A 27730-nucleotide genomic window follows, 5' to 3' on the forward strand; every position below is an offset into this window, starting at 1 on the left:
CAAGTTTGTATATACTTTTCCCCTGCCCTGTCACTACTTGGGGTGATGATGGAACCTGCAGCCTGTCAAAAATGTGCAAAAAGGAAGGTCCACATCTTTTTGCATTTGCACGAAAAATGTGTAGAATGCAGGGAAAAGCTGTTCATAAAAGGAAAAAAAAAAAGGCTTGAAAAGCTTTCATCCATGAAATGAACAGGGCTAATGCTTTTATTAAAAAGATCAACTGGGCAGGGGGCCCGAATTTGTAGCTTTCCCAGGTGGCTGAAAGGAAGGAGGCATGCAGAGTCTGTCACTGATGTCCAGAGGAGCAGCTGTCCCTTCTTCTTCCCTGTGGCACAACCAGTGGCCAAAGGGTGAGGAGGCATGGCGTGCAGAGTCTGTTGCTGAAGTTCAGAGCCACAGCTGTCCCTGCTCCTTCCCTGGTGGCAGTACCAGGGCTCTCTGTCTTGTCCGTCTCCACCTCGCACAGCCTATTCTAGTCTAGTCTTTTTGAGGTGATGATGACGGACAAAAGTCGATCAGGGGTTGTGTTTCCCTCTTCCTCAGCTAGGGCATTTATCTATCCCCCTCTACTGTGCTTAGTTCTTTATTTAGAGGTGTCTTTATCCCCTAAAAATACTCCCATGGTCCCAGGGGGTTTTCTTATTTGCATTTTAGTCCTAGAATGTTGGTGTGGTGGGGGGAGGCAGGTTATCTCCAGGTAATTTAGAGAAAACAAACTGAGCAATTAGCTAATTAACATTTCAATATCAGTACTCAGCTAGAGCCAGCAGCCATTCCAGTGTTGCCATGGGAACTAGGAAGGCCCTGCCCTCATCTCTGGGGAACACCTGGAAACTTTGTTCATTACAATCTACATTTTGGAAGAATGCTTGAGGAACATCCGCTGAATACGGTGAATTAACTTGTTTTCATTTATGGGAAAGCAGAAATACTGCTGTTGGAAAAAAAAACCCAAAAAAACTCTACTAATAAAGGACTTATTGCTGTCCCTGACTTTTCATGAGATAATAAATCACACAACTGAGGCATGTTCAAGAGAGTAAGGCTAGCTCAATGTAGGTTTCAGTAAGGATATGGTATAGTTTGTGGGGTTTTTGTTTTCTTGTGGTGCAAATAGAAAGGGATTTTTTGTTGTTGTTGTTGAAATTAGGCAAATACATGGCATCATCTTCTGCCCTTTGTGATAAGCAGTGCTGTTCAGGCTTTTTGTAGTCATTTTCACACTCACCTGCTGACTTTGGGTGAAAAACCCTACAGTTTAAATCCCTGCAATGTCTGAGACTTGTGATTTCTTTCAGAGCTCAGATGGGTCTCTCTCTGAGGTTGTGCAGAAATGGAAGGAGTATCAGCTCCAGTGCCAGAAATACTTATATGAGACACCCCCCATCGTGGCAGGTAAGCTGATTTGGTAGGGATAGGATGTATTGATTTTTTAAATGCATGACAACAGTAGCAAGGGAGTGGTTATGAACTTGAAAATACTTCTTTCTGGTCCATTGCTTCTTTATCTCATTTGCTCCTGCCTGCTCTCTGTGAGGCTCTTCCCTCTGCTGGGGGAAGTGTTTTATGGAGCAATTTCATTGTAAAGATGTTTGTCCTTAGGTCCAGAGTGTTATGCAGTGGCAAGTGGTAGCTGTACCATATCAAACAGCCACTAATGTAATAGACCTGAAACTTCTTTAAGTGTCAAGATGTTAGGAAATCTGGGACCATGCTGTTCACATTGAACTAGGAGTCTGTGGGTTGTAAAGTTGGTATACGCTATTCCAAGCCTTGTAAAATGCTGAAATGGTTTTGGAAAAAGCATGTGACTAAAGGAGAATGTAGGAGGATCTTGTCTTAGTGTTTGAGCTGCTGTAATATGCTGAGAGCATCTGTGATGTGCCAGCATCATGGCGTTTAGAGGACAAGTGGTGACCTGTCAATAATGCTCACAATTGGACACCATGCAGCCTCTCCTCTGCTTCAGTGCTTTTGTGACAACCTGAAGATGTGTCTAAAGGTGTGCCTGTGAAGAATTATTTTGAAACTGCTAATATTCCTTGTCTTAACTACATTATTATGTCAGAGTGAGAGCAGTAGCTGATGACAATGGCAGGGACACATTCATCTCCCTCTGCTGCATTATTCTGTTGAGCAGTTGAGTGCTGCCCTCTAAGAATGACAGTTTAATGAATCTGAAGGAGAAGTATTCTCATGTTGATTAAGCTGTAATGCAAAGTTATGGTTGCATGTGGGTATTTCATTGGTGTACCTATATATTAGGGTAGACTTTCCAGCTGCATGTATTTGAACCATTCTGAGGAATTATTATCTTTAGTTCATAGTAGAAATGATTTTAAATTAAACTGTGACAAGTAAGGATGTAAAAAAATGATAGATAAATTAATACTAATCCATTACTTTCTTGTCTGTTGAGTCAGTGTAAGACCCTAATCTGTTCCTTAGTTCCTCCCTGAAACAACAGTTTCCTGTGTGAAGATAAACTCACTCTTTTGGATAAATAAATGTCATATAATTCCACATCAGAGCTTAAATGCATGTGTCTGTATTTCCTTTTATATTCTGCTCTTCGGTCTTTTCCTTCCTGCTGTATTAGTACAAGGCAGTGGCATGAGCCTCCCTTCTCTCTCTCTGCAGAAGGCAAGTTCTGCAACAGAACATTTGATGATTATGCCTGCTGGCCAGATGGACTGCCTGGCACCTACGTGAATGTCAGCTGCCCCTGGTATCTTCCCTGGGCTAATGCAGGTAAGAGCCTTTCCTTATAGGCACAGCTTTAAACCAGTCCTATTTTCCTTGCCCAGTCTTAGCAAGGACAAGATTGGCTTAAATGTCTGTGAGTGCAGTCAGTTCTCTGTAACATAAAAGTAGGGACTGATATTGGTATGCTACATTATTTATCTCTGTTTAGCAGGAGAAGATGAAAATGAGAGAACAGACTTCTTAAAGGTTGTGTTTAGTTTGGATATTTTTTGCTCTCATCTGGTTTTACTGCTTGGATAGTGGTCACTGTTAATAACTTAGCCTTCAGCAAGCACGCAGGGCTATCTAACAATGATAATGGCTTAGTTAGTTAACAGAGATAAAAGTAACAAAGGTAACTGGTATGTCATCTTGTAGAAAATACAGACAGAAAAGCCTAAGTTGTTTTGTGCTGCTTCCTGAGATAAACTTATTTCTCAGAACGCTGTGAGATGAAGGCATTTTCAGTGGTTGCAAAGACTTCTTCTATGAAGGACTGAACTGCACCTTTAGATTTTACAGCCTTATGTGCATGTACACTTGAAGGCAAAGTGTATTAGATAATTTTGTCTGGCATTCTGTCTTTCAAACCAGTGACTTGTACAGCTTGTTCTTTGTGAAGACCTTTCTATACTTTGAAGTCTAAATGAAACAGTTTATTAGCCAGCTACGGTGGTGTGGAGAATTGGCTTTGGCCTCTGTGAAAGGACAGAGGGTATTAGTTAATGAGGATATATAGTTCTGATTGATGTGTGCAAAGTGTATGGTGTATGTATGGAGAACATGTGTTTCTATAGAGGAATATCAGGAATGACAAAGAGAAGGGATGGGATAGTTAGAGATTACTTAAATGTATTGTGTAATGTGGGACCTGGGCATAATAGCATTAAATAAGGGGTGGAGATGATCTTGTGTCTGGCTGAGTTGAAGATGACTTTGTTCACAACAGCCCTTGCTCAGCGTCAAAGCATTCACTCCAAGGCCTGCCTGAGGCCAGCAAGCCTGGGGGTCTGCATGAGGTTGGGAGGTAGCATAATTGGGACAGCTGATCTGACCTGACTAGAGGGATATTTCTGCTCTATGATGGGGTTGGCAGTAAAGCTCAGGGAAAGGGGGAAGAAGAGGGAGAAGTGAGTAGAGGCATGTATGATGGTGTCTTCCCACATAATGGTTATCCATGCTGAGGCCCTCTTTCCAAGAAATGGCTGGATATCTGCCTGCTAATGGGAGGCAGTAAATAGATTCCTTATTTTGATTTACGTGCATGTGCAGCTTTTGCTTTACTTGTTAAACTGTCATTATCTTGAAGGGTTGGTGGTGTGTGTGTGTAAATCCCCACACTTAAATCAAAATGTCACCACAACACTGACAAAGGTTAAAAATTTATGCATACAACACTACTACACCCCTTGGCCCTTCACTGCTTTACAACCACAAAGGATTCCCTGTAGTTGTTCCCCTCTGTGGTAACATCCAGTCCCAGTTTTTCCCATTACTTATTTATCTTGACCAGCAAGATATTACATCTTTGTTTTTCTGCTCCATCCTGCTGAGGAGGGAAAGCAGGCAGGGTGTGTTTTACACCGGTCAGTTTACCTCATCCACCATGGAAGCCCAGGGGCTGTGAAGAAGTCTCTGTCCTGCTGCCTGCAGCATCTCCTCACCTCACTTCCATCTTCTCTGAGCTTAGTGCTCTGCACAGGGCTGTTTCTCACACTTTTTTTCTCACCCCTCACTGCCAGGCAGTGAGTTCTTTCTTGCATATGTTTTCCCTGAGGTGCCATGGTCTAGTTGATGAGGTGATGTTAGTTCATGGGTTGGAATCGATGATCTCAAAGGTCTTTTCCATCCTAGTTGATTCTGTGATCTTGGCTGAGGGGCTCAGCTGTGCCTTGCAGTGGATATTTGGAACCAGTTCTGTCCAGCATGGGATGGCTCCAATCGCTCCTTGCAGAAGCAACCCTTGGTTACCCGTTCAGCCTTATCTGCTTTCCTAAGTGACTTCAGAAGTTAAAATTCTATTTGCTAATCCTCGTCAGGTTGCTAAAGATATTATGCTTTTGGAATGGATAAAGAATCTTTTTCAAGTGTATGAAATTAATATTTACCTCATAATTAACATAAAATGACTGGACTGGGTATGGGAAAATTTTTTCCAATAATGATTTTCTGTCTGAATACTTAAAACCCTTTACAGACTTTAACTTCTTTCCTCTAAACATTTATTTTCAGTCTTTAAGACCCTGGACTTCCAACTGCTCTTGAAACCACTGCTGGAAAAAGCCATGGTTTAATGCAATACTGCAGATTAATAAATTACTTGAATGTGCAATGTCTTTCATACTTTGGGAAATATGTTTTTTTAAGAATTAATTATCCTGAAAATGATTGTTTCAGTGAGAAGAGCAGCATTTTGTAAACTCCTTGCTAGGGAGAATTGCAAAACACTTCAGAAAATCATTGAACCCTTGGATTTGTTCCTGTGTTGAACAAATTGTGCATATACCTCAACCTCTGTTTTATCAGCGAGGAATAAGGACGGAACAATGACGCCTTTCACTGTCCAGTATAAGACAAGAAGTTTGTATCTGTGCCAGGTATGCAATTTAGGAGCCTGAATTACCATTACCTGATAGGATTCCATGACATCTTGTGGAGTCATGTTCAAAGTGAATGCTAATGAGCTGTTGTGATGAAGAGGTAATGTCTTTGTAATAGAAGATCTAGAACAATAGAAAATTGAACACCCTGTGATTTAAAGTGGTCACTAAAGGGTGTTTATTACTTGTTCTTGCTTAGCCTCCTACTTGGAACTTGAAATAGGTTCTAGCAGTGCAGGACTTCCATCTCACCTCCTGGAAATGCAGAGGAGGAAAAGATGAGATGTTGTTTGGGAAGTACCTTCAAAACATGTTCAGGGAAGGTCATCAAGTATGAAGTGCTTCAGCCAAGTGTACTCAAATATTTAAAACTGCTGCTCCCTTGACTAGGAGTCAGGTTTTCAAGTTTGTAGAAAGCTTGCTGGGGTATACCCCCATAAATCCCCTGGAAATTGAATTGAGTCACTTGAAACCAAATGCTGCTTATCATGGGGTACTGAAATGGAGGAAGCATTGAGTCTGAGTCTCTTAAAGATTTAACCACTTTGGTGTAAAAATGTAGAAGAGCTGGAAGCAGGGAAAGGCGATCCAGGAAGCATACACTGGTCATTAAAGAATGGCATTGCGAAAGCCATAGCCCACCCAGAATCTTGTCAAGTGAGATGAAGAGCATCAAAAAGGGCTTCTAAACAGATACGAGAAAAAAATGTGGATCCACTGCTGAGTGCAGCAGAAGAATCTTTGGCAAAGGATGGGGAAATGACTGAAGTATGCACTGCCTTCATCATGGCCTTTACTGGTAAAACTCACTTTCAGCAATCTGAGGCCACTGTGATCAGTGATAAAGTTGGAAGCAATGAAGACTTACTCTAACTGGATGAGGATCAGACTATAGAACACTTTATGCTGTGTACCCAAGTCCACAGCAATTGGTAGGATGTACTGATGAGTGGTGAATGAGCTGATTTAATACTGGTGTGAGGTCACTCTTCAGTATCTTTGAAAGGTCATAGCAATTGAGGGAGATTCCTGCAATTGTCACCACTATCTTCAAGAAGTGCAAGGAGGCAAGTCTGGGGAATTACGGGTGATTGCCTTCTGTCAGTCCCAGGCAAGTAATGGAACAAATAATCCTAGGAATGGTTTCCTAGCACTTAGAGGACAAGAAGGTGATTAGGAGTAGTAAACATAGGTTTATGAAGGTGAAATCATGCATGATGGACCTGATAAGAGAACCAGCCTGGTGGGTAAGGGAAGAGCAATGAAGGTGTTTATTTTGACTTTAGTCAGACTTTTGACTTAGGCTCCCATAACATTCTCCTTGACAAACTGATGAAGTGTGAATTAGACAAAAGGCTGAAAAAATGGACTGACAGGAATCCTGTGAGGTTCTGCCCCTGGGGAGGAATAGTTGAGTGCATCAATGCTGACTGGCTAGAAAGCAGCTTTGTAGAAAAGGCCTTGGAGGTACTGGTGGACACCAAGCTCAGCATGAGCAGCAATATGCCCTTGAGGCAAAAGACACCAATGGCTTCCTGGGTTGTTTTAGGAAAGCATTAGTGGCGCTCTTGGGGGTGACACATCTGGAGTGCTTTGTCCGGTTCTGGGCTCCCCAGTATGAGAGACATGGACTTACTTGAGCAGGTCCAGCAAATGACTGTGAAGTTTATTGAGGAATGGGAGTGTCTCTCTTATGAGGTGAGACTGAGAAAGCTGGTGTTCTTCAGCCTGGAGAAGAGAAGCCTCAGGGGAAATCTTATCAATGTGTATGCTCACATACTGAAATACAGAAAATGTCCTTTAAATGCAATTATTTTACTGTGAGGTTTGTCAAATACCTAGGACAGGTGGCCCAGAGAGGTTGTGGAGTCTCTGTCCTTGAAGAAGATGATCATAGCCTGTCTAGACATGAACCTGAGCAACTTGCTCTAGTTCCTTGCTGTATTTGGAAATATCCAGAGTCTCAGTCCAGTGTTGACTGCTTTGTGATTCTCTGCTTCTGTCAATTTTTTTTTATAAGAAAAGTTTTGGTAACCAATTATTATCAGATGTTACAAATTTCTGTTGGTGTCAGCCAGAATACGAGATGGGGAGAAGAATTTGCATGGTAAATGTTTGGAAAGCTGGAGCATTCCTTGGAGAATTCAGGTTTTGCAAACTATGCTTTAATAGTTTTTGCTGTGTGCGTACCACTCTTATCCTAGTGGCTGTCAGTCTTGAGCCTGCCCTTCTGCAAATCTTAACAGCAGATGTGGCCCAGCAGGTTGCCTAGCAGACTGGCAAGCTGCAAATGGTATGAGGAACTTTTTACGTGCTCAGCAGGTATGTGAGTAGTTCAACTGCACATGGTATCAGTTCTTGTCCCTGCGTGATACCACAGAGCTGCTCACTGAGGTGTGATGTTCTTCTTGTTCCTTTAATGTGGCAGCTTCTGAATCCCTGTCTGCATTGTGGGCATGGTTCACCAGTAGTTATTTCTCCAGTTCTTTGGATTTCTCATTTATCTCGGGGTACAAGAGCAACTGCAAGGAGACAGGAATCTGTTCATTGAGAAACTTGAGAGTTAATCCAGTGTCCAGTGCTGTGTGCCTATTCAGACTTGTGTGCATACAGAGACTCAAGACCAGCCTTTTGCCAGACAAATCTGTGCAGGATGGGCTCACAGGTCTTTTGTGCTAAGGAGCAAGATTTGTGCACTTGTAAGATTTTTCCTTACAAGATCACTTCCCTTGTGATTGCGATGTTTGTCTTCAGTCCCTTTTGAAAATGCTGCTTGCAAAGGCAGCCTATAAAGTACAGCAGAGACAATCAATACTGTCCCACTCGTGTCAGATCTCTTTAGAAACACTGAGGCTGAGACTTCTTTTTGTTGTGCTGCCTTGCAGGTGTGTCAGGATCCCTGAAAGAGTCACTGTGTGCATGCTGTGTGCAAGGAGGGACTCTGAGGGCTGGGAATATGTTCATGATAATTGAATAGAAGAAAGATCGCAACATTAGATCAAGACTTTATGGTTGAAACTATGTATGCCTGTACTGCTACAGACTTTTTTTGTGACAGGCAAATAAATTAAACCTGAATTTTAAAGGAAGTTTTTTATTATAGGTTGCACTGAAATAGTGGGTATTCATTTGTGGGTGCACTTCTGAGATATGTTCTCAATGTTGGATTATTTTCTCTTTTTCAGTGGCACTGCACTGCTGTCATTTTTTTCATCTGTAGTTATGCAGCAAACTAGATTGGAACTTTCACCTAACTGAGATGCAGGGATTTCTCCTCAATCCTTTGAGTTTTGGGTTTTTTTCTTCTCTCATGTAGATCAGTTTCCTGATTGGTATGATTGCAGCTGTATTAGCATTCATCTGCTTCAAATATATTGGTCATTATATTATTTTCTTAAAGTAAAATTGTGAAATAAGAATATTATGGGTATCTGGGTAATCAGTATTCCACTAATGCCAAAGTTGCTGAGGTTTAGAGGTTCCTTAAATCATTGTCACTGGAATGAGAAATAGGTGGCTGATGTGTCTCACATCACAGGGGTTGGTATCCTAGCAAATGAGGAGCCCAGACACTGTGGGGCTGCAACTACATGGCAGGAGTTCATAAGGTCATCTGTGTCTGTTGAGAGCTATATAAAATAGCTTTATGCATCTAGTGAGGGAGTTCTTTCTTGCTTCTTGACAGCAAGAAGCAGGATCATTGGGGCAAATGGAACATGGAAGGGAATCTAATTTTGGTCAAACAAAGTATTCTGTTCAGGGCTCTGTAGGGAAATTCTTAAATTTTCTCTTTGGGAAGATTTCTTGGTTTTCAAGTGTTATTTTTAAATGCTGAAAATATGAAGGGAAATGTATAGACTGTCAAAACAAGCGCATGCTTAACTTTGGCATGCCTTGCTTCCCTAGCCCCAAAAAAAACCCAAACTAAAGCAAAGCTTTTTTTTTTTTTTTTTTTTTTTTTTTTTTTTTTTTTTTTTTTGCCTGCTTATACATCTTTGAAAGAGCAAACTACAGAAGTTTCTCAAATCTGTGAAAGCTATTTCACTCTAGCTCTGTTTGGCTTTTATTTGTTCTTATGCAACTCCCACTTAGGGCAGGTCTTTGTGGGGAGATGTTGAAGTAGCAGGAGAGAGGTTATTGTTAAATGAATTTGTTCTGCAAAGTTGCCAGTGCAGATCTTGGCCCACAGCCAGAGCTTGGTTGAAGGCAAATTTTCTATGCTTGTGGCTGACAGAGTTGTTGCTTTTGCTCCTGTATGTGAAGCCCACTCAAGTTATGATAACATTGAAGTTGCACCAGGTAAACTTTGCACACATTGCTATCCACATTGAAGTTGGAGAGATTATGACAAGCTCTGGGGCCATAGCTGTCTTGAAGCCCAATCAGTGCAGAAGCTCTGAGGGGAGTAGTAGGGGCTCCTTTAAGGGATGATGGGCACCTTGCCTCACTGTCACTGGCTGTGTGCTTTTTCTTGTTACCTTCTCACAAATGAAGGCCAGCTGCCAGTAACACCATGTGGATTTGGAAACTGTGGAGCTGCACAATTCGTCTTGTAATTATGCCTCCTCTGGGGTTCTGATATTTTATTGTTTAATAACACTAAATCCTTTTTAATTAAAAAACTTTCCAGAGGTACTAGTTTCAGACAAAATTTAGGTGAACAGTGGCCCCATCAGTTGCTCCTATATGCACTGGACTGCACCAAGGCTGGCTGCGGACTTGCATCAACACAGATGTGGCTGTTGCTCAGATCCCTGCTCAAAATCTGAAATCCTGGAATGCTTTTGTTTCAGCTTAGAACATGTGTCTAGTTTTGAGGGGTCTGGCACCTGAATTAGATTCATGCTACTCTGCTGTGTGTTGCTATCTTGCTATGGCACAGTAGTGAATTTTGAAGCAACCTCTGATTGTGCTGCTTGCCAAGACTGATTTAGTTTGAGCAGCTTTGGTGTCTGTTTCTTTGGAGGAAACTAAGCCAGAACCTGTGCCCCAGGAGTGCATTGGATTCTCTTCAGTCCTGGAGGGAGGCATAACACTTAATAATTTGGCTGTACTACTATGAAGTCTTCAATAACAACCATACACAGGCCTTTGGAGGACTTCTGCACTACCAAGATCTCATAGAATTGTAATGTTTATTGTGCCAGGTAAAGGGCCAGGTGGCTTGTATGCCTTAATTGATATTGTCCATGAGGCCTCAGTGCTTTTTAGCCCCTTATGCTCTCTAAATCTACCTTTCTCCTAGTTTGAAATAGATTTTTTGTTTCCCTAATAACTTCCATTGTCATTCACCTTTGCTTGAATCACTTGTCTCCTATAATTCACTTTATTATCTGTATTATCCTCTCTTTACTACGTTATGTGTTGTAATGGTGACACCTGCTCCTTTGTTCTCCCAGATCATCAGGTAAAGTACAGCCTGGGGACCCTTGGAAACAACATTGGTTTCCAGCCTGTGACATGAGAGACCTGAAAGTCTCTCTGGTGGCAGACTAATCCAGCAGTAATACCAGATGACCTCTGATAGTAACCTTGTGGCTTCCTCTGGCTGCTGGAGATGGAGTCAATCTGATTAAATCATGGAGATAGCTGGCACCACAGCTGTACTTCACATAATAATTTTGCCCAGAGATTGTATGAGCTGAGCTTCATGTGAGGGTGTGGAAATGCAGAGATCAGACTGTGTTGCTGCTCCAGAGTACTGTCAGTTGCAAGAATATATCGAGGTCAGATCTTTCTCATTTCCCCCTGCTGTAACCTAGATTTGAGACTCTCTTCCAGCACTCCCCATTTTCTCTCTGATGGCAGAACTTCTTTTCTTGATGTGTCTTTAGGTAGAGACTTTGCATATGGTTTGGGTGGAAGTGGGGTGTTAACCTTGGAACTCTGAAGTACCAGAGGTTAGGAGTTTAACTATGAGGATTTTATGATTGTTTAAAGCAATTTCCCTAGGGTTATGAGATACAGGCTAACCTTATTGTGGTGCAGCAGAGATAATGGAAATTGTCTGCACAGTCCCCACCCACCATTAGAGTCCAAGTTAGTCCTGGCTGTTGCTTAAATCATTAATTAATACACTCCTTCTTGTGTGGTGCACTTCTTTTCCCAAGAGCCCAATTGTGCTTACATAATTACACAATTGTAATGGTATCATGTACAGCAATATTGAAGATTCAATTCCCTGCTACACAAGCAGGAAAACCAAAAGTTTGAAATTAATTCATCTGATCCCAAACTAAATCTATCTTTGATTAGGAGGAGAAGGGCTGAGAAAGAAACCAGAACCTTGTTGTGTTTGCCAAGGTGTTGCCACAAGTGCTTTGTGTCTGTGGCATGCTGTACCATGACACAGGTGAGAATCACGTGTAGATTTCTGCCTCAGCAGGATTTTGTGTCATTGCTCCTGGGGTGCGTGGACCACTGGAAAAGCTTCTGCAGCTAATCTTTTCTTAAATGTGATTTAGTATCCTTCTCAGCTCCTTGCTATCAAACATAGTCACTCAGGTCTGGTGTTCAAGCATCTGCACTCCTGAGGCATCTGCTGTGCTGCAGAATTAAATCCAATGTCCTGGTCCTCTTCCCTTTCCCTGAGTTCCATTTGCACACTGTTCAAAGTCAGAGGGGGAGGGAGTTTGGGTACAGAGTGCCATAATGCCAGAAATAAGCAAAAAACATTAAAAAAAGAGTTTGATTTTGTGTGTGAAACCTCCTATGGATAGCAGTGCTGTGGTGGTGAAGCTCTAATTCTGCCTGTGAAAGCAAACCAAAGAAACTGTTGCTTTCTAGAAGGCTCTGTGGAAAGCCCTACAGCTGAGGACCCAGGCATTTCTGTGAGAATTTTCCTTCAGACAGTTTTTGAAGTTATGTGCATGGCAGGAACATTTGGTTCAAGGGATCAAGTTAAACCTTGTCTGGTTTTATCTCTCTCACTTTTTGTTTAATCATCCAGCTTCGCAGTTTGAGATGGTATTTTAAAACTGAGACAGCAGATGTCTTCGTGAGTGTGTAGTTTAAGTACCTGCTTACCTTTTTGCATGCAAGAAAATAAATTTCACTTCAAATATTGGATACTCTGAAGATGATTAGACATTTAATAAATTTCTTCCCTTATTTGCTTTAATAAAACCAAGCTTCCAGAAAGTTCTCAATAATGCTGAAAAAGGGATGACCTTTTTTCAGTGAAAAATATGTTTCTTTGCATTTGCTAACCCATAAGCAATTCAAAATTTATATTTCCTTGCACCAGAAGCTGTCTCTAGCTAATTGGCAATTTCAGTTTGCTTAAAGTAATAATAATAATAAAAAAAATCTTAGTCTTTCAAATTCACCTCTGCCTTTGTTTGTCAGTCTCCATCTGGTAGTATACCAGAGGACTCTGAAACATATGTTGCTAATGTCAAGAGTAGATATAGAGGGTGTTGGCAGAAATAATTTTTAAAATCATTAACAGATAGATATTATTAACATGCATTTCTTTTGGGCCACATGGCAATACCATTTTCTGTTTTATCAATTTTGCTTAAGTAAAAGAAACAGCTTTTTAAAGAAACTGCTGCTTAACTTCAGATTGAGGTGCACACAATAGAGAAGTGACATATGACCTTCCAGCAGGGCTGAGATGTGACTTTCTGTAGGGACAATCTCTCTAGGAAAAGCTTTCTGCTCTGATTCCTTTCCTGCTGCGGCCAAAATACATCAAAGGAAACTTTGCACATAGTCAGACATTGAAAAGCTCATATGTGTGATGGAAGCATGATGTTCATATATCAGGTGTAGATCTGGTCACCTGAGACCTTCTAGGAAGAATTATGGTTTTTGCACTGCTGGAGAAGCCTACTGTAGGATATCAGCTTGCTGTGTCTGTAGGAGTTGGAGCAGTTGGCAGGACTGTATGTTTTCCAGAAATTTTTCAGTTATAACTGTATCATGTTTTTTGTTTAAGGTAATTCCTTGAAATGCACTGTCAAGGATGTCAAGGCACACCTCAGAAAAGACATAACTAAGCTTCATTTTGTGAGTGCTTGAGACATTTCCTACAGCTGATCTGGCTATGAATAGTGCCTTTCAGTGAGAAATGAACACCATTAGACCCAGCTGCAAGGAAGAGCTGGACTGCCTCTATGCCTTGTCCATCCTAGTCTAGCAAGTAGCTAAATATGTTTGATATCTTAGACTTCATCTGTGCTCTCATTACATACTTGTATAAGGGAAGTTATTATCTACTTGCTTTTATTTGTTTTCTGTACCAGTGCACTCTTAAACAGAGGGACCTCAAACCTTTCTTCATGTTACTTATGCCTAAGAACTTGCAGTTTTTAATTGCTGTGGATGAGTAAAGTGAACTAATAACAGGTCTGAATAAACAATAGTGTTTGTGTGTGCTACATAATTAAATGCATTGCTGAAAACAGATTGTTAAGTTTCAGTTTACTTAAATGTTGCTAGTTAGTAAAATATTGGTTGTTTTGAGGTTTTTTTCCCCCCAAGTCCCAGAAGATTTGCTAAGACATGAATACCTGATCTTAAAACAGCAAAGGTGGAGAGCAACCTGCCCATATGGCTCACTTCTTCCACCACTTTTCAGGAATTCCTGGCACTTCACCTTGGGTGGTTGGAAAGACTCCTCTCGCATCCAACCTACGTGTGTCCTCTCACATAACAGATATGCTTCTGATGTGGTAGTGATCTTAAAGGTTATTTATTTTTCCAATATCCTCACTTAAATTTTGGTGGAGATACAAATCAATCTATGTTTATATGTGTGAATGTGTGAATATATATATGTAAATGCTTTATGTAAAGGCAGCTGAGTCTTTGACTCTAACTTAGTAGCTTTGTGGTTGAATTTTTTATAATATTTTCATTTGACAGAGTAGTCCTGCAAAAAAATGTGAACTGACTTAAAAGGTATCTTAATGCAAGTCTAATTATAGAACATCCTCCCTTTCATGCCATTTTGCATATGCAGCTTTAACTTGAGAATACACTAATCTTTACAAGGATTATACTTCTTAATTTGTTTAGAAGTATTATTCTTTTCTACTTGCATGTTTTATTGGTGACTTTCCCCTCTCTTTCAGAGAGTTTTCTGTCATAGGCAAGATTTTTCCTGAGAGACTCAGGTCCCTGCTATGAATTTTCAAAGTGTTTAATCCTTCTCAAACATGCTCCAAATGTTAACTGTTAGGATTCCCATACATCACTTTCATTTTTCTTTGTATAAGAATAAAGCTTTTCTGGGAAATGTTTATGAGAGAACTTGGGTACATGACTTGTTTGGTGACAAAAATAATGCTGGTTGATGCCTGGTCAGACTCATATGACTTTCTGGTTCTAATTTACTTTTTGACAATTGGAATGAACAGAAATGAATTAGGCAAGAAAAGGATCAAGTGCTCAATGGCATATTTCCTCTAAAGTTAAAAAACTGAGAGCAGATGTTCCTTGTTGATTTTGCCCCTCTTCACTGCTTGGCTGGAGCCAGGAGGAGCTTGGAGTATGATGAGGAAGGCTGAGAAATAGACTGGTGAGAAAGGAGATGTGAGAGGTTGGAGTTAGGTTGCAGTTTTAATTATGGTGGCTTTTGAAAAATGGCAACCCTGAGTAGGAGCTGAGAGAGAAGTAGGAAGGCGTAGGGGGGAAAGGGAACAGGGGCAAGAGTGTGTAGGTAGAGCAGATGCACAGAACTAAATATTGCAGCAGCAGGAAGGGTTGAAGGAATGAACCTGAAGAGGAGAACCAAGGAGAGGAATGTAGTTAGAGGAGAGAAGAATGGTGTGTCTTCAGTCTTCAAAATGGATTAAATGCTTTATTTTATTTGTTCTGCTTTGAAGTATCCACATTATTTTGTGTAGACAGTGGCTAATTCTTGCAGAATCATAGTTAGCCCTAAATGAAGTTTGATAGTTTGGGATAAATTTTATGACCTATTTTCTGAAAGCTTCCTATTGTTTTTGCGGATAACCAAATACCACTAATTTCCATGTTGCCAAGGACTGGCAGTTTGCTTGCAGCATCTGGCATTTGTTTTAGGCTCCATGTTCTGGAGCTTTTTGTTTTGTACAGAAGCTGCATCAACCAACCAGTGTTCATTTGCCTGTGTTCATCCCTCTTCCTCCTGGCTGTGCATATTTAACATACTGGTTACCCATTGTCTTTGCCCAAAGTTTTTTTTTAACACAGCAAGTATTATGCTAATGATTTTTCTGAGTTTTTTCCATTCTTTTTAGCTTGTTTTGAGAGATTTTTTGCTTATTTTTAAAAGGCCTTGGAATATGGGTGTAGTAAAATAGATCCCTTTCTCTGCCCTGGAGACAACTTTAGTTGTGTGGTTTGCAGCCTTTTAAGAGAACTTTTCACTGCAGATTTTTTTTTTTGCATCATTTTAATATCCTCAAATAGGATGGCTTTTATTAATTACATTAACTGATACAATAACTTAAAAACACAAAACCTCTTAACAGCATTTTTACAAGTCTGTTTTGCATTAAACTTCCAATCATGTTTGTTGTTGCAATAAATGTATTCCAATCCACTTTTATTTATTCTGAACAAAACTTCTAGTGGTACTTCTTGGTATCTTACCAAATGTTGACAAAACTGTGCCATTATCATAAATACTTGTTTTTCATAAGCTGCCTTCTTTTATTGCATTAATTCACATCTTTTATAGTTCATAAACATTCTTTATTAAACCTGATGTCCACATGCATGTGTGCACTTTTATGATTTTTTTTTAAAGTTTATTTCAAAAAGTTATGTCACGTGTCAATGTTGTCTAGCATAGTTAATGGCAGCCTTTTCTCAATACAAGTTCCTCAAATTAAATCACGTGTCAGTGTTGTCTAGCATAGTTAATGGCAGCCTTTTCTCAATACAAGTTCCTCAAATTAAATGCTTGGAGGGTATAGCACCTTTTAGGGTAATTCTCTGTTAAAAACAATATTCTTTTCCAGAAAGCTATTTTAATTTTTGAGATACTAACTCATACCCAGTGATGTATACATTTGTGACTTAAGGAATACTTTGTGAGTTGGTATGGTCTTCTTTGCTTACATAACCTTTATTGGCCACCATTATGCAAGTAGTTTTTAATTATGAAGCCATGTTCTGTGATTGTTTATGTTTCACAGATCTTATACCTTCAGTATAAGGAATGGATTTGCATGTGAGATGTAGTAAAGGGGACTCTTCTCTGCAGGATCATTGCCTCATTAACTGAAAAAGTTGTGTTGAGTGAGGCAAGATATTGCAGAGCTGGCAAGGATGATCTCTGCACTAAGAGAACTGAATATGTCCATGCAGAATAACTTTTCTTTTTGTATAAATGTGACTTTATCATGTTACCAAAATATGGTGTTAATTTTTGATCATCTCTTTATGCATATGAGCTAATAGCCTTTAGTGTTCATTGGGGAGCTGAATTGTTGGTGGTCTTTGAATGGATCATACAAATAAGAAGATGCAGTATTTGGTATAGACTTGATTCATTCTGCTTAAATATGGCTTGCATCTCACAGTAGTAAGAATGAGTAATTTCACATTAAATTATCTCTCTCTGTTCTGCATCCTGAATAAAACCATGAATTCTGTTGGAAAAAATGTATGACTGTGTGTGTAGAAATATTGTTACTGGGTGGGACTAGAACTCATCTAAGTAGCTTTAGCTTAACACTTCCTGATTCTTGAATCTTTAGTGCAGTTGTATTAATGTAATTTCAAAAGAAATACTTTTAAATAAGAATTTATATGCGGGCAATATTCCATGTGTGATGCCAAACATCATCTCTATCTGCAGTGTCTGTGACTTTGTGCTTTTGATAGCACAGCAGAGCATTCTGGCACTGAGAATTTCCAGGACATGCAGGGGTGTCTGTGCAGCCTGCGGTGTGGCCTGTGCTTGGTTGGATCTTCCCTTGCACCACGTAAAGGTGTCTGTTAGGTCTGCATGAGGTCATGTCAGGTGGTCACTTCAAGTTCTTGCTGCAGGAAGAAAATAATTTTCAGTAGTGTGTATAGTTTGGGTGAGACGTGCGGAAACAGACTCAAACATCCCTATTGTGAACGTTCCTCATCACTAGCTCCTAGCTTGAAAGATCCAAGAATCCCTCCAGCCTTTTCCAATTAAAAAAAAAAGAGCCAAAACACTGCAAGGAAGAAGAGTAACAAGAGGAAAAAGAAAAGTAAATACATTCACACTCCTACCAAGAGACAGACGTGAGCTTGCACACCTAACAGCCACCCCATGATGCAAGGGAGCATGCAAGTAAGCAAGCACAGGCTTGGTTTTGTTTTTTTTTTCTTTTTGTTATTACAAAAGCAAAGGAGTTGAGATGACTAATACATTATGAGGGAAGAGGAATGGTGGGAAAGAATACTAAATAAAGTACCTGTAGTTAAACTGCCTGTTGAGGTAATATAATTTCAGATGATGTGGCGGTAAGCCCAGCACAAAGGAGCACTTTGATAAATGTGATTCTTGGACAGTGGTGCAAGCTGGGGCTCTTCCAGCTCCCTGGAGGCTTCAGGATCAGGCTGTTCTCTTATGTCATGCTTTTAGCTGCATGCTCCTAGGCATGAGTCCTGGGTTTAGGATGTCTTTGCAGAAAGCAGCATGGGGGTTGAGGCTAAGTGACACTTAGCAGCAGCTTTTACAGCCAAGAGTGATTCCTTTCAGGAGAGCATTGCCCAAGTCACAGCAAGTGATAGCTGAACAGACCTGCTGATGGGGGCGCAATCTCCTAAACTCTGGTTTGTTGTCCCCATCAAAGGGCAGTTTGCTCATTTCAGGAACATGCCAGTCTGTCTTGAAGACTATAGTGATGCTCTCATACTGCAGAAACCCTCCTTTATGGAGAAAATTGTTACCTTTTCCAAAACAATTTCCCTGCTGGAAGTAGAGGATGGATGTTAACAGATGGCAAGTCTATAATACTTGACACAGAGCAGACAGACAAAACTTCAGTCTCTTGTTCTTCTCTTTCTCTCATCTGAATAGAATTGATTGGCTAGGACATGCTGTAATTTATTTTTACAATGAATAATGTTCCAGTTTATCTTCAGGGACAGTTGGGTGAGTAATGTCACACTGACCTTGACACCCTGATGTTGTAAAATGCAGATGAGGTTGGCTGTTTCAAATAGAGAAGATACTCAATTTGTTTTTATTTCTAGTAAAAATGGGGCCAATAAGGAAAAGTTTGTGAGCTTTTTGCCCATGCTTTCCATACGTAAAAGTATTCAGCTATTTCTGGGATTTGATTTGATTTACAGGTTCAGTAAATAGATGTTATTAGCTTCAATGCTGGCTCTCTACCTTTTATCAGCTCACAGAGACTGAGTTTTGGGTATCAGTCAGTGTTTTAACATGTAATTCTAATGAGGTGTGATTGACACTGTTCAAATAAACTTGTGCCATTAAGCTGCTGTTCTGAAGGTTTTGTAATTTTTTGCACTTAACTTAAAAAGTAAATAAAATCAGATTCCCTATGCACTGGTTGTGGATTTGTTTATTTGCAGAGGATTATAGCTAATTCTAGAATATAGTGGAATGATTTGAAACATTGACTGTATGTAAGAGAAAACAGGACAGGAAAAAGGTATTTCAGGATAGCAATGAGGCAAGAACCACCTTGAACCTTTAAAAAAGTACTGTTTGTCATTCTGGTCTGTTAGAACTGCTGCTGGTCTTTGTATGCTTGGTGTTTTGACTGCATTAAAGGTAAGAGGGCCTGAGTCACTGCAGAATTCAAGCATGGACAAATGTAATTTGCCTCTGAGTAAACCACCTGCAAGCAAGAAGCTGAAATTGCTCAGCAGTTGTGGGGGAATCTGTGTGGGTGCCTTCTTTCTGTCATGGCATACACGCCACCTCCTAGCATGTCACTGTTAGTTTGTCTCAGTGTCTATTAATAACTGATTTTCTTGTCAGCAATGGCACCACATGAAAGTTGCAGGAAATGAGGTTCCTAGTGAGCTTTGGACCAGGCCCTCAGCAAAGACCGAATGTGTGCATATACTATAATTTTATTTGTTTTAGAAGGTTGAAGATCTTTGCTATCTTAAGCCATGACCACCTGTGCAGAGAGAGTCATAAAAAGTACATGTGAAAAAATAGTTTTGAAACATTTTTAGGTAGCTTTATTGTAAGCCACATGCTTTCCTCTGAGCAGAAAGAATGGTAAGACACTTGCAATTCTTTAGTCAAAACATTCCTGATTAAAAGCTAGTGGATTCCTTCTATGTTGTTGGTCCTGCAGCAAAGATGGGAAGTTTGTATATGAGAAGATTTAAGGTCTCCAGGGTTTTTTGGAAAAACACCAAAGCAGAGTTCCTGGTGTTTTACTCTGTCCCTCACATTACTGAGAAAAGACTGGGGAAGAGCATTCAGCTCAGGTGAATCTCTTCTGAGCTGCTGGTCATTAACAGCTTTTTCTGTGTTTGGGCAGTAGCATGTGGCTGCCTGTGACTGAGCTTGTTGTCCACAGGAGGAGTAGATGGAGGCTGTTTGCCTTCTGCTTCTGGGAAATGGAGAAAGTAGGAATGACTGTGGGCTGATACAATTTGGGAGGGTTCTGTTTCAGAGGCACACCTTTCCGTGGGCATGCTGTGTGAAGTCTGGGCTCTGCTCAGTCTCTTCCGGGCAGCTTCTCTAACAGATCACACAGCGCTCGAAGGTGGCCGCACCCCTGGGCTGGGTTTGCCTGGGAGACCCTGCATGGTGCTGGTGTTGGATGGGCCAAGCTGCAAGGCATGAAGGGTCTCATGTGTGTGATGCTTGTAATGAACAAAGTTTCCAGGTGTTCCCCAGAGATGTGGGCAGGGCCTTCCTAGTTCCCATGGCAACACTGGAATGGCTGCTGGCTCTAGCTGAGTACCGATATTGAAATGTTAATTAGCTAATTGCTCAGTTTGTTTTCTCTAAATTACCTGGAGATAACCTGCCTCCCCCCACCACACCAACATTCTAGGACTAAAATGCAAATAAGAAAACCCCCTGGGACCATGGGAGTATTTTTAGGGGATAAAGACACCTCTAAATAAAGAACTAAGCACAGTAGAGGGGGATAGATAAATGCCCTAGCTGAGGAAGAGGGAAACACAACCCCTGATCGACTTTTGTCCGTCATCATCACCTCAAAAGACTAGACTAGAATAGGCTGTGCGAGGTGGAGACGGACAAGACAGAGAGACCTGGTACTGCCACCAGGGAAGGAGCAGGGACAGCTGTGGCTCTGAACTTCAGCAACAGACTCTGCACGCCATGCCTCCTCACCCTTTGGCCACTGGTTGTGCCACAGGGAAGAAGAAGGGACAGCTGCTCCTCTGGACATCAGTGACAGACTCTGCATGCCTCCTTCCTTTCAGCCACCTGGGAAAGCTACAACAGCGGGGGGTGAGCTCCGTTTGGGCCCCCTGCCCAGCTGATCTTTTTAATAAAGAGCTGAATATTAATAAAGGCATTAGCCCTGTTCATTTCAATGCTTATTAATTTCTGAGCCCTTCACAGCTCCACAGAGTGATGCTGTGTGGGTAATAGGGAGTCTGACACATTACTGAAAGCATTACATTTCCACAACAGTGAGACTTGTTTTCACATTTCTGAGAGTAACTGGCTGCCTGCAGTGCATTAGCCCTGTGTTATTTTCATGTCCTGCACTCTGCAGTCTCTCAGCTCTTTCATGAGTGTTGTCCCATGTATCAACTAGAATCTTAATGGTACCTCAAAGTGGAAATTTTTATAACATTTTTATAAACACTCTTTAAAACATTCAAACAAACATTGAAACATTCTTTTTTAATAACGTTTTCTATCTCATAAGCATTTTGGCTAATAAATTATTCCATAGACCAGGTATTTGGGTTCTCACATTGTGATGTGCAGTCTCATCTATTTTGAATTTGTTTGATTTATTCTTTTACATTTTAAGGCTATTCCTGGGTACAAATAGCCCAGCTGGTCTTCAGTTGCATCTGAGTCCTGCACTGGTTACCCCTGTTTTGGCAATCAGTGAGTCTATGACAACTTGACACAGCTGGCATGTGACCCTAGAATTCTGTGAGAGCCATGCAGTTTGAGAGTTTGTGAGTTCTAGATGTGGCAGGAATGTTCCTGTCCAGTGTAATAGCATTATATTATTTTTTTTTCTTCATTTTAAATTAATTGCCTTGTCTTTCTGTCTGATAGCAAATTCCATGTTTCATTTACAGGAAACCTTTCAATTCTCTAATATATGATAGCCTTCAGGATACACTAGATTTTCGTCTTCATTATTTAAAAAGTGTTATCAATAAAAAGAAAATTAAAGTGTGTCATGATGATTGGGAGAGAAAATAAATATATTGAAGCTAAGCATTCATTCCAGTTAGACCTTGCACTAAGAAATACTGGCAGAGGGGGTGAATTCACAAAGAGTTTTAGAGAATGTGAAATAATGTTGGGCTTTGGGGTTTTTTTTTGTTTGCTTTTTTTTTTTTATTAATTCTCCTTTACCAGGGTGGGGTTTTTTTTCCCTTGTGTTTGGTTTTTTGTTTTTTTTTCCCCCAGGAATATAGTCAAATTTCTTGTTTTCTGAGATTATGCCCCATAATAACTTTGTCTTTTAATGCTTGGTTATAGCTCATCTAATGGCAGTCAGACAAAATTTCCTAGTCCTATGACCCTCTGGACTTAAACCTACTGGGTTTCATATTCATTGGATCCAAATATACAATATTTACTGATTCCTAGGGCTGCTTTTGCACAGGTGTTTTGAATGGCTTACTTCAGGTTGCTAACCACTAATCGTGAGGGGGGTGGGTGAGAGGGGGAATGATGTGTGAGATCCTTAATATATTCATAGAATCATGGAATGGTTGGGTTGGGAGGGACCTGAAAGATCATCTAGTTCCAGCCACCATGCCCTGGACTGGAATGTCTTCCACTAGGCCAGGTTGCTGAAAGTCCCATCCAGCCTGGTCTTGAACTCTTCCAAGGATGTGGCATCCTCAGCCTCTCAACATAACCTGTTGCAGTGACTCACCAACTTTACAGTAAAGAATGTCTTTCTAATATCTAATCTAAATTTACGCTCGAGCTTTTCTTCTTCAGGAACTGGAAGGCTGTTGTAAGGTTTCCCTGGAGCCTTTTCTTCTCCAGGCTGCAGCAAAAAAGCCATTGAGAACCTCACAGCCCTCTGCCTGTCCTTTGCAGCCAGGTCTCCCATATCCTTCCTGAGAGGACCCATGTTTTCCCTAGTCTTTCTTTAATTCCTGATGCTCCTAAATAAGCATTTTTATTAGCCTTGAGTGACATCATAGCAATGGACTGACCTAAGGAAGTGGTTGTCACTGGCAGTAGGTAATGAGAGCAGGTGCAGTTAGTGGCTGTGACTGTGTGTGTTGCAGATGCTGTACCTAATCTCTCCTTCTGTTTTCATGTGAACACATATCCTTAATAGTAAGAAAAAAACCTCCACGAGCATAGCTTATTTTTTTTATCATCTTTATATTACCTCTTACTGGTGTATTCAGTATAGCAATTACAAAACCAAATAGACTGTGCATACCAGAACCATTATCAGCTACCATTTAGCATACTCATTAAAAATGGCTTATTAGAATATTAATGTTTATTTTTTTTAACATTTATTACTTAGAGTACCTACTAGTTGTCTGCTGCTGACAATTATCAAACAGATTACCTGTTGTCAGCTAACATGCAAATAGCCTACTGGGTTGTTAGAATTTCAAATAAGTTTTAAAATTTTCCCACTGAACAGAAATGCCAAATTCTAATGATTCTAGTTTGCAGTAATGAGGGAGCTGACAACAGGATGAGGTTGAAGCAGGCAAGGCTGAGTTTGAGCGAAAGCTGTAATTGGGAGGTATTTTGATGCCCATGTAGAACAGAATCCTCCTAACTCCTCTTCTTATACCCCAGAATATTGTATCTTTCCAAACATTGTCTGGGTAGAGGCTAACCCTGGTTGAGGGATTGACCAGCATTGCTTTTTGAGGGGTAGATTCATTTTGCAGAATAGGTCAGTTTACTGGGTCAAAAATGTGATTAGTGAGACACTTCATTTGCAAAGAAACTCATACAAGGACACTTCCAGTTGCTTGTGTGTCCAACTGTCTAAGTTGTTAGATTTCCCCAGTACTCCAGACACTAGAGAAGGAGTTTCTTTTCATACACTATAAGTGAGTGCTGCTTTCCCTTTGCACTTTTTCTTTTGGTGCTTCAGTCTGACATAATTTATTAGGAGCCATTTCAATGTACTTGCTTTTACAAGATCAAGCAGCTTACTGCTTGAGAAAGATGTTTAATTTATTGTTAATTTTGTTATTCAAAGATGTAGGACAGAGGGAATAGAAAGAGTACATAGGTAGTTTAGGAAAAGATTTATGGCTTCATTTTGTAGGACAAATGTTTGTATAAGCATTTACATTTTGGGAAGCTTGTGTTAGCATACCTGTTCTGAGGTTTCTCTGGGTCTGCATGCTTTTGGAAAAGAAAAAGCACTTTTAGTCTTTGTGCACCTTCTTTTCCATATAGAATCTGTAGCTGAAGCTTAACATTCCTAGAATTCCTTTGTTTCAAAATCTAATATTTTAGTGAGCTGGAATTTATGCATGTTGTAAAATCCACACAAAAATGGCAGCAATTATTTCAGTCTTTTTTTAGTGTGGAATGGTCAGCAACTGTCCTGGAACATGTCCTGATGCCATCTGTTACCTTGGCAGCTGCTCCGGGGCCCTGAGGACAAGCAGCAGAGTGTTGGGGGCAGGCAGGGAGCAGATGCAGCATTTGCCCTGCCATACTGCAGCTTCCCCCTCCAGCCAGGAGAGCGGTGGGTGAGGAAGGAGGGTTGCAGGGAGATGCTCTGTGAGCCTTGCCCCTTGGTTGAGTAGTCTCTCTTCCACTGACCCTGTGGCTCATTTTACTCCTGGCAGTACTGCATGGGCAGGTGTACCGCTTCTGCACCTTGGAGGGGACCTGGCTGCTGAAGGAGAATTCAACCTTGCCCTGGAGGAATCTGTCTGAGTGTGAGCCCTCTGACCAGGTAAGAGTTTTGCCCATTCCCCACTCCCCCACCCTTGCTGCTGTTGTTTAGGACAAAGCAGAAGAGAGGGACAAAATAGTTGTTGATGCCCACATGTTTTTCTCCTGGCAGAGTAATCTTGATTGACTCACCTCAGTAAGCCTAATGCTAAGGGACATCAGGTCTCTTCTCTTCAACAAAGGGAACATGAAGGGTAGATGAGAGCACGTTTAAATGTACTTGAGAGCCAGAAAAATGACTCAGGTCATCCCAGCTGTGGTGCAAGTTGAGCAAGGAGCTCAACTGCAGGAGTGACCTACTGTTATTCCTTTTTCTGTTTTCCATTGTCACGTCATTGTAATAGTGACCGTTTGTTCTGTCTGTCTTGTTAGCAGCTGTTAAGGTAATTAAGATGAACTGAATTGAAGGATATTTGCTTTTTCACCTTTGGGCATGGGGCAATACCTGCCCTTTTTTTTTTGTTCAAGGTTTTTTTGTCTTTATACCTTCATTTTCTGTGTGTGATGGAATTAGGCTTGTCAGTGTTATTTTCTTGCCTTCGTGCTTTTTACTCTGCAGGGAGCTGAGATGCCTGGCACTAAATGAAGGAGAGCACAGAGATTTTCAGAGGATTTTTGACTGCCATTGGCGTCAGCCAGTGCACTGTGTGCGTTCCCATGACACGTGATACCACTACTACTGTGAACCTCCCAGGGTGATGCTTTTCCTCACAGAAATTGAGTGCACTCTCTCTATCCTGGAGTACTGGGAACTAGTGCATTACCTAGTCAAAACAGTTCATGTTTATGAAAGTCCTAAGAGCTGCAGGATCTATGCCCTCTGTGGTTTCCCTTTTGTGTTCTGTGCTATATCAGCAGAACACATTGTCTTAACACTGTGTATAAGCCTGGTTGGTTGACTTTTCCTTGTTGGCCATTATGATTTCTTCCAGAGCTGTGCTGGGACATGCCAGTGAGTGAGATACCTAATGATAACACTTGTTCATTTGGCACCTGCCTCCAATTTTTCATTAACTGATCTGGATTCTGAAACCCTTTGTATGTGGTATCACTCCCTGAAATATGAACAGCCGTGTTTGGCTATTGTTCCAGCCATGTTCCAGCTAATGTATATAGAGCCCCATAGTAACTTCAGTTTATGCATCTGGCATGTGGGAACAAGAAGTTGTTTTTATGAGTTTGTCATGTGTTATATTACAAAGGTAATTAAAATTCCAAAGTGTTAGTGAATCTTTGTAAATTTAGGTGTATGATGTCATTTTCATCTGTGTATGTGTTTTAAATTGTTAAGTTTCAGTTGTTTGCTTAAGCTTTGATACTGAAGAGATTTTGCTTTTCATAAGGCAACTTTTGTAGCATTCCCTTTAAAGCATTAAGCTAGCAAATCTGAGGTACAGCCTGTGTGTTCACCTTAAATCCTCCTGGCTGTGCAAGATACATCTGAATAACTGTACCGAATTTATGAAGTACAAGGAATGTATTCCTTTGTACAGCACAGGACTCAGGAGTCAATTGCAGACTTAGCAGCTTGAAGAAGGGAAAGAAAATCCCTGAGTCTATTTAGACAAAGATAAGTGCTTAGAGATGAACTAGAACAGTGAATATGAATGTGCCTTGGAGGCTAATCAAGAACACTGTGTTAAAATTCTGAGCTGCCTTTACATTTTCAAATAATTCTCTTCTCAATAAGGATTTTGGCCAGAATTTTCAAGCAAGGGTCTCAATAATCATGTTTTCAGTGAATCTGAAGAGAGCCCCTGCTGCTCTTCTCTGCAGCAGGTCGCACCCTCTCAAGCAGTGTGGTAACACCCAGGTCATGAGATGCTGTTGGGCTGTGGTTTGTTACCAGGAGGTAGAATAATTGAGGCAGAACACAGATTATTTGGGGGCAGAAAAGAGTAGCTATATGAATGCAAGACATGCTTTGCCTCCAAATCATCAAATAGGACCTGGCTTGTTGCACTTTGAAGTGTAGATGTAGCACTTGGAAGTGTAGATGAGGACCCCCCTCCCCCCCTCATTATCACAGTAAGGAGACTTGCTTGAAGTGCTGAAGTCTGAAAAGATTAGGTCTTCCATTTTTGCTGCGGGTCTGAGTTGTGTCTGTTGTTCCTGCCATCAGTTTTAAGACTTGCTTGTGTGGTAATTCATGTCTCTCCAACTTTATTATGAAAAAATGTCAGATTATCTATATTTCTAGCCAGGCTGCAAAACACAATTATTTGAGCCAATACCTGGGAGCAGCTGAGGAATTAAGATTAAATTTTTATTTTTTTAGAGCATATGGAAAGTGGAAGACTGATTTGACATGTGCATTTAAACTTGAAAGTAGGAGAATGATTAAGAAAGCTAGAAAGTAGCTGGGAGAAGAGAACTGAAGGCCACGAGCTCTCTCTTTTCCCCCTCCACTTTTTTGTTTTTCTTCTCTTCTTTATATGCTCTCAGGATGCACCAGAAGAACAGCTCCTGAATTTGTCCATCATATACACCATTGGATATGCTCTTTCCTTCTCTGCCCTTGTAATAGCAACTGCCATTCTTCTTGGATTCAGGTAACTGGCGAAGCTTTGAAGAGAGTGGACTAAAGGTTTTATGTTTTTCTATATGACAATATCAGACTTTACAGAAACATTTGATTATTTTTTCCCTCCTTCCATCACCTCATTATTTCTCTATCTTTTGTCACTTCTGTGTTCCTTCCTAAAATAATTCCTTCTCAAAATGCAAGTAAAATTGCCAAATTTTTGCAGTTACCCATATGAACATGTAGAACAGGTACTTTTTATCAATTGGAATATTTTGTTTGGCAAGTTTTTATTTCAATGAAATTTCCATTGGGAGAGGTGGTTAAAGAGAGAGATGCAAGCATTCCTTCATGGTCTCACCTTGAAGATGAGGCACACATCTGAGATGGGCAAGGACATTTAGGAGAAAAATTTTCGTCTTGCTTTGCTTGGAGTTAACCAGAGCATACATCTCAGTCTGGCCTATGTCCCAGCCTTCACATGCAAGATGTGCAGAAATGGATTTTTGAGAAAATTTATAATTTTGGAGAACTTTCAGAAATTCTTATTTCGTTCACAATAAGGAAGAGAGTCTAATTTGAAACTTGAAATGTTTGCAAAATAAATTGCTGACAGCTGGCCATAGTGACATACTGAATTCATCAAGGTTTGCACCTACAAATTCAACAGAACATATAAAAATTGAGACACTCTTGGTTGTCCATGCCAAAGATACACTGTGTGTATTTGGTTAAAAATTAATAAAAGATAAAACACCCCCCCAGACCAAAACACAACTTTGGATTCTACTAGGGTTTTTTTTTTTCCCCCTCTGT

General features: G+C 40.6%; 1 protein-coding gene across 3 annotated transcripts in view; it reads left to right on the forward strand.

Annotated features, from left to right (window-relative positions):
* The window catches only part of GLP1R (glucagon like peptide 1 receptor), an 84850-nt gene that overhangs the window by 29832 nt on the left and 27288 nt on the right, over nucleotides 1-27730 (forward strand). For 2 of the 3 annotated variants that reach the window (XM_068185485.1, XM_068185487.1), the window contains exons 2-5: nucleotides 1302-1398; nucleotides 2644-2754; nucleotides 24282-24391; nucleotides 26836-26942. In XM_068185485.1, the coding sequence (XP_068041586.1) occupies nucleotides 1302-1398; nucleotides 2644-2754; nucleotides 24282-24391; nucleotides 26836-26942 (425 nt within the window). Of the gene's footprint in view, nucleotides 1-857; nucleotides 896-1301; nucleotides 1399-2643; nucleotides 2755-24281; nucleotides 24392-26835; nucleotides 26943-27730 lie in introns of those variants that run through there. The other variant, XM_068185486.1, reaches the window with a different exon arrangement.

This window comes from Anomalospiza imberbis, chromosome 3 (genome assembly GCF_031753505.1).
Source record: "Anomalospiza imberbis isolate Cuckoo-Finch-1a 21T00152 chromosome 3, ASM3175350v1, whole genome shotgun sequence".
In the NCBI taxonomy this organism is placed as follows: domain Eukaryota; kingdom Metazoa; phylum Chordata; class Aves; order Passeriformes; family Viduidae; genus Anomalospiza; species Anomalospiza imberbis.